General features: G+C 42.1%; 1 protein-coding gene across 1 annotated transcript; it reads right to left on the minus strand.

Annotated features, from left to right (window-relative positions):
• Nucleotides 1-6,053: 6,053 nt before the first annotated feature.
• LOC124272073 (NXPE family member 2-like) lies at nt 6,054-6,794 on the minus strand. Its single transcript, XM_046707210.1, has one exon. The coding sequence runs from the start codon at nt 6,792-6,794 to the stop codon at nt 6,054-6,056; it is 741 nt and encodes a 246-aa protein (XP_046563166.1).
• Nucleotides 6,795-7,015: the final 221 nt, after the last annotated feature.

Raw genomic sequence — 7,015 nt, forward strand, 5'->3', positions numbered from 1 at the left:
GTCCCTTTAGTTCAAGACATCACACTGTATTTTCCTTCAGTTGTGTGTGTATTCGCCGAGATCTAATACCGGATTGGTAGGAATGTCAATAACATGCCTATTGATTTTACACAATTGGTGGACAGCTACGATCTGTGTCGCTTCTGGCTTGACTCCCATTTGAAACTGAAATAATTTGAATACTGTCTAAGGCGGACGGAGCTTCACCCACTCATGTCAAACTGACAGGCCTTGGTATAACGTAAATACTGTTCGAAGCGGCGTTAGGTGAGTGAGTGAGTTTCGTTTTACGCCGCTTTTAGCAATATTCCAGCAATATCACGGCGGGGGACACCAGAAAATGGGCTTCACACATTGTGCCCATGTGGGAAATCGAACCCGGGTCTTCGGCGTGACGAGCGGACGCTTTAACCACTAGACTACCCCACCGCCCTCCTATCGGCATTAAGGCCAAGTCATTACTACCACTTGAAAACAGGTGAAGATCATATGATTTTTGTTCGGTAGGAGAGATAGAACTGTGCAAATTATTCAAAATAATAATTCAACTAAAATATAAATGAATATATATTTTAGATGAATCCTTTTACTTTGATATGTGAATTACCGAATTTCAGTGTTTCCTTGCAGCCTCCCTCACATCCTGTGAAATACGTTTTGCTGACATTTTACAAACGCTTCAATTTGTCATACTGTTGTGACATTATTCAAGATTAAGGAATGAATCGGTTTGGTTCTGAAGAACAACATTACACATATTGCAGACTGTAGAATGTGCAGTATGAAATATTTAAACATTTACAAAATATTCAAATATGTTTTGTCTTAGGAATTCCATAACATTGCTAAATTACAACTTTGGACTTATGAACTTTGGACTGATGAAAATAGAGACGGTAGAGTTTGCTCCCTTTAACGGCTTTAACACTAACGCCAATCTTTCAGTGAGTGAGTGAGTTTTGTTTTACGCCGCACTCAGCAATATACCAGCTATATGGCGTCGGTCTGTAAATAATCGAGTCTGGACCAGATAATCCAGTGATCAACAGCATAAGCATCGGTCTGCGCAATTGGGAACCGATGACATATGTCAACCAAGTCAGCGAGCCTGACCACCCGATCCCGTTAGTCGCCTCTTACGACACCAACGTTTTAACCACTAACTTCCCAGTCATATGACACAGCGCAGCGGTATATGATAACATTATCGGGGTTATGTATACACAATGCTGCTGCGGAAATAATGAACCGTGTCATTCAATCATATTTGTTTGTTTTTTGGCACCGCCCTCAACAACATTCCTGCTCTGTGACTGCAGTCTCAAAATAATCCTGTCCGGAACAGACAATCCAGGGACTTGCATCATTTACATTCAACATTTACGCAACTGGGACAAGATGACATGCATCAACCAAGTCAACGAGGCTGACTCACCGATCCCGTTAATCGCCTCTTATGACTGGTTTGGTTGGTTTGTTGTTTCGCACTCAGCGATATTCCAGATATATGACGGCGGTCTGTAAATAATCGTGTCTGGACCACACAGTCCAGTAATCCACAGCATGAGCATCGATCTACGCAAATGGGATACGATGACATGTGTCAACCAAGTCAGCGACCTTGACCACCCGATCCCGTTAGTCGCCTCTTACTTGTACGAGAAGCATGGGTTACTGAAGACCAATTCCAACCCGGCTCTTCACGGGTTTCGCCTCTTATGACAAGTACGGGTTGATGTTGACCAGTTCGAACCCGGACCAACCCCTCCCGTACAGCACCTGCGACCCCCAACTCACCCATCATGTCTTTATCAGTTCAATGATGAGGAAGGCTATATTAAACCCACTTCATCTCACCGGTGGCGGTGGGATAGCCTAGTTGTTAAAGCGTTCGCTCGTCAGGCTGAAGCCTCGGGTTCGATTCCCCACACGGGTACAATGTGTAAAGCTCAGTTGTGGTGTTCCCCGCCGTGATATTGCTGGAACACTGCTAAGCGGGGCGTAAAGCTAAACTCATTCACTCTCTCATCTCGGCCTCGTTCAATGAAACAAAACATCGTGAATGCATTTAGTATATTGACACCTATATTTTTCAACCAGATGAATGAGTAAGTACATACTCCGGAACTTTGTGTTCCACAAAATAAAGAATTTGACATCCATAGATTCTCGCCATTGCCTGTATTTTTGTAACGGCAACAAAATCGTGAATCAGTACTTGTCACAGCTACTTCCACTGGTCCAAGTTCGTCCAAACCGTTCGCTATATGTTTATTTTTCTCAGTGAGTGAGTAAGTATGGTTTTACGCCGCTTATGGCAATATTTCAATATCACGGCGAGGAACACCAGAAATGGGCTTCACACATTGTCCCCATGTGAAGAATCGAACCCAGGCCTTCGGCGTGACGAGTGGACGCGTTAACCACTAGGCTACCCCACCGCCCCATATTTTCCTCAGAGTGAGTGAGTTTAGTTTTACGCCGCTTTTAGCAATATTCCAGCAATATCACGGCGGGGGACACCAGAAATGGGCTTCACACATTGTACCCACTTCGGGACTCGAACCCGGGTCTTCGGCGTGACGAGCGAACGCTTTAACCACTAGGCTACCCCACCGCCCCATATTTTTCTCAGAAGAATATTAGTTGGAACATAGCAAGGCTACACTATAGGTACACTATTCTTCCATGTCATGAATTTTATGCCAATTCATTTTGTATTGTTATTTGTTAGTACTGTGTTACTGCACCACCAACGCGTTTTGTGAAGATTAGTTTTGTGACTGAAGATTGTACAATACTCTAATACAATATGAACATACGTCATACAAATTAAGCATATACAGCACCACGTAATTTGTATGGCTGGTTTCTGAGAGTAACGATAGCACGTGTTTCTGTAAGTAGATATGTTGCACAAAATGAGTAGACACGAGAAGACTACCGGCTGTGCTCAACGCTGCAGGTGTTTGATCGAGGGAATTCAGTCCCTGCCTGTCCAAGGCCCACCTGCACAAAACAATTTTAGCTACAGTTGTAGCAAATCCTAATAACATGATTGTAGGCTAAGATCAGTGTTAGCTGGATTGAGTGTGAGTTTAGTTTTGCGTAGCTTTTAGCAATAATCCAGCAATATCACGGGGGGACACCAGAAATTGGCTTCACACACATTGTCCCCTTGAGGGGAATCGAACCCGGATCTTCGGCGTGACGAGCGAACTCTTTAACCACTTGGCTGCCCCACCGCCCCTCTTAGCTGCAATCTTAAGTAGCTAACAGGGTCTGTTTCACAGAAATAAAACATGACTAGGTATAGGTATCACAAGTCTTTATGGTTGATCAACTTCTTAATTGTGCAAAAGCTTCACGTTTGCTATGCGCGTTTGAGGACGACGGTTGACACAAGTCGAGCTAAAGAAATTCGTGCCCCAACCCTTGAAGATCTGAGCTTAGATCGCGATCTTACTTCCAAGTCGTCTTACATTCGAGCTAAGATCGGATTGTGCGAGTTGAGTAGGGCAGTTGATATGTGATCGTAAAGTTGGTTGTAGAGGTTTAAGGTTGCTATGTGTGAATGTATTGTTGTAGTTGGTCGTTAGGAGCTACTTCAACCCAGTACCCGTGAAGATCCGGGTTAGAATATTGATCTTCAGTACACCATGCTTGTCGTAAGAGGCGACTAACGGGATCGTGTGGTTAGGCTCGCTGACTTGGTTGACACATGTCAATACTCGGAAAACTGCTTTTATCTTATCTATTGAAAGTGCCAAAACCTGCCATAGTATTTTGAAAAAGAGAAAATATGTTTTATATCAGTAACATGTACCAATTAGGTTTTATCGAGAATATTCAGTTTTTATCACTTGTAAATACTAGTACATATATCGTCTCTCATAACTCTGTACGGAGTGGCCCGTGTATTGATGTTTTTATAATGTATGTTGTAATGTACCTTGTTACGGGCTGAGACGTAAATAAAATGCCATTGGTTCTCTCCAGCGCAGATCGATGTCCATGCTGTTGATCAATGGATTGTCTGGTCCAGACTCGATTATTTACATACCGTCGCCATTTTGCTGGAATATGGCTGAGTGCGGCGTAAAACTAAACTCACTCACTCACTTCAACACAGAGATGACAATGGTATACTATTCCATGCGATTCCCTATTTTGATCTCTACCTTATCTTCCAGTGTTTTACATGCGTATATTTGCCTTTACATGGCTTGTGATGGATGTCACCTTTCTCAAACACCTGTTACCACCAACGTTTGTTTTTCATTCATACACACATTCGTATGATGTACTCGTAGTCGACAATGTTCCATGTGGGAATATTTAGTAATGTGGAAAGAAATGTATACTAAATGCACGCTGATATGTTAGATTTGTTAGGAAATTAAGCATAAACTGTTTCTAGTGAGCGATTAACTGATTGTTGTTTAGCAATCGTGTTGCTATTTGCAGTATGGCTTACAATTAACCAAGTGACATACACACAAGGTGCTGGTATTTTTTTCCCTTTTTCATTTGATGTCAATCTCAACGGCACATCTTATTATCAATCTCAACTCCCTGGGGATTATACAACTCTTGCTGCCACTAGGCGCATGTGTAATATCTTATTTTGCATTATATTTTCCAATTACAATTGCATGAGGCAAGGCGGGGAATCATGGATCTGCTCAAAATGTTAATGTATTGAAACTTGCCTTGACGTAGAATTCACAAACTATGCGAATAGTCCAATCAATTTAAGTTTGAGTTGCTTGCGTACAAATACGTGTGAATATATTAGATAAGACAATAGTATAACATTGCTGTACTTATTATCCCAATGTGCTTTTCATTAATGTTTTAACATATGTTTCTTACTGACTGAATTCAGGCACCTTGAATTGTCTACAAGAACTCAATTGCAATGAAGTTTGTATAGGGTGAGTGAGTATGGTTTTACATAGTTTTTAGCAATATTCCAGAAATATCACAGCGGTGACACCATAATTGGGCTTCACATATTGTACATATATGGGGAATCGTTCCCGCGTCTTTAGCGTGACGAACAAAGCTCTAACCACTAGACTCCCTCACCGCAACAGGTGTTCGAGAAACAAGAGTCAAGAGATGACCTCTGCAGGAAGCACTACAGGTGTCATGGTCGTGTCACGGGCAATGGTGACACCTATCCTCCTTCTATAATTATAAATCCTAGTTCGGATAAGAATTTAGATTAACTTTGACATCAATGACCATAAATCGCCGCACGCAGTCGCTCACCGGACCACCGAGATGGACTGGGAGGTATATGTCCTTGCTCAGCTGTCACAGACGTTGAAGCCAGAAGATGCAGGTGGTCGCTGCCCGAATACTGTGTACTATGCAGAGATGCCAACCACAAAGTGTTGCATATAGTAGTTTTAAGGCTCAAAATTAGTAGTTTGACCATAAAATTAGTAGTCAACTGTATACTTAAAATCGCAGTGGTATTGAAATCAGCTTCAGATTTCTGATAGACAATTTTGATAAAATTAAGTTTGTTACTTGCAATGATTCCAGTTCAAATATGTCATTAAATTTGACAAAATGGAAGGTAAGTGAAGTCCGAAAATGTATTTCATCGACAAAAATATATGCTTTTGTCTATATATCCGAATTTTAATCAATTTTCGTTGAATTTCTAGTGCAATCGTATTGGCGTAGTTTGAGGTTAAAATTCGTAGGGACTACGATAAAATCGTAGAGGTTGGCATGTGACATCTCGCTCATTGCAACGTAGACATTTATCACTGCTTTGATATTATACAGCACACGAACACATATGCATGTCAGATAGAAGTTAAGCTGCACCGAAATACAATCATTTTCATTCATTGATTTAAAGAAATGTACTGGAAGAGATTAATAGTATACTGAATACCCTAACTATCCATATCCAACGTGTCACGTGTTAATGAAGGCATAATAGCCCCCTCTCTATCTCAACCCCTGGCCTATCCTAACAATGGTGTAATGAACCTGTGTCGCCAAGAAAAAATATAACACTGGGTATTAATTCATAAATGTATTTTCCTGCAAGCCATGTTTAACATATAATGCACCATACTGGAGACGATCGTATCATTTGGATGAAGACTCTGGTTCTCAGCGGCTAAAGTCATATCCCAAAAATCCAAATACAACACTTTGTCCATGATTGGTCTAAACGTATCACGTATAATATTGTCATAGACAGGGCCCCAGTAGTCTTCCAATCGACCTGGCAGATCCTGCAATGTATGGGGGCCCTTTATTGCCACGGTGACGTTTGGGGCACGTGACACAAGGGACTCCACTGATTGGTAGAGACGCCGGATGTGACGTGTGAACACGCTTGGATGGAACGACACAAAATGAAGGTAGTAGTGTATTACAACAATATCTCTTGAATGGTTGGGTATTTCATCTAGGTAAACAAACGTAGGTCTGTTGAAGCCCCTGTTGGGTCCTCCGTAGAAAGGGAGTTCGTGAGGTCCCCAGAACACTGAATAGTTGTGGAGGTAGTTGACAGCTCGGCAGGGTTTGTGCCAAGGCTGACCGTCCTCAAACATCTGAGTCGCCATTTCGAGTTGGAGCAGTTTCCGGATATGAACAAACCACTGTCGTGTTGTGGAGTCTCCGTATATGAGAAGGCGTCGGTTACGTAAACATCCTTCGTAGTCGTCGATAGTTGCAATGATGTATTTGCAGGCGGCGGGGACCCACGCCCACTTGTAGAAAAAGCCAACGGGGGACACATCCCTCCATGTGTCAAACATGGGACGTTGGTTACATGGGATGACATCGTTAGTATTACTGGAAGCGCCGGACTCACCTGACATAGAACATATTTTTTAACAATTATACAAAGCAGAACTACATGCGAGATACTGTTTTGAACTGATCGATCTGTAGGTTTGTTGGTAACCTCAAATGTTCGTCGAAAATACAAGGATCCTTTTAACTGAGTTGAAATTCACCAGGCGATAGTTTTCAGCTT

This window comes from Haliotis rubra, unplaced genomic scaffold, assembly GCF_003918875.1.
Source record: "Haliotis rubra isolate DU_JTF1 unplaced genomic scaffold, ASM391887v1 Scf166, whole genome shotgun sequence".
In the NCBI taxonomy this organism is placed as follows: domain Eukaryota; kingdom Metazoa; phylum Mollusca; class Gastropoda; order Lepetellida; family Haliotidae; genus Haliotis; species Haliotis rubra.

Bases quoted from the DNA above. Each gene is read 5' to 3' on its own strand.
- LOC124272073 (XM_046707210.1), bottom strand. From the start codon at position 6,794: ATGTTTGACACATGGAGGGATGTGTCCCCCGTTGGCTTTTTCTACAAG.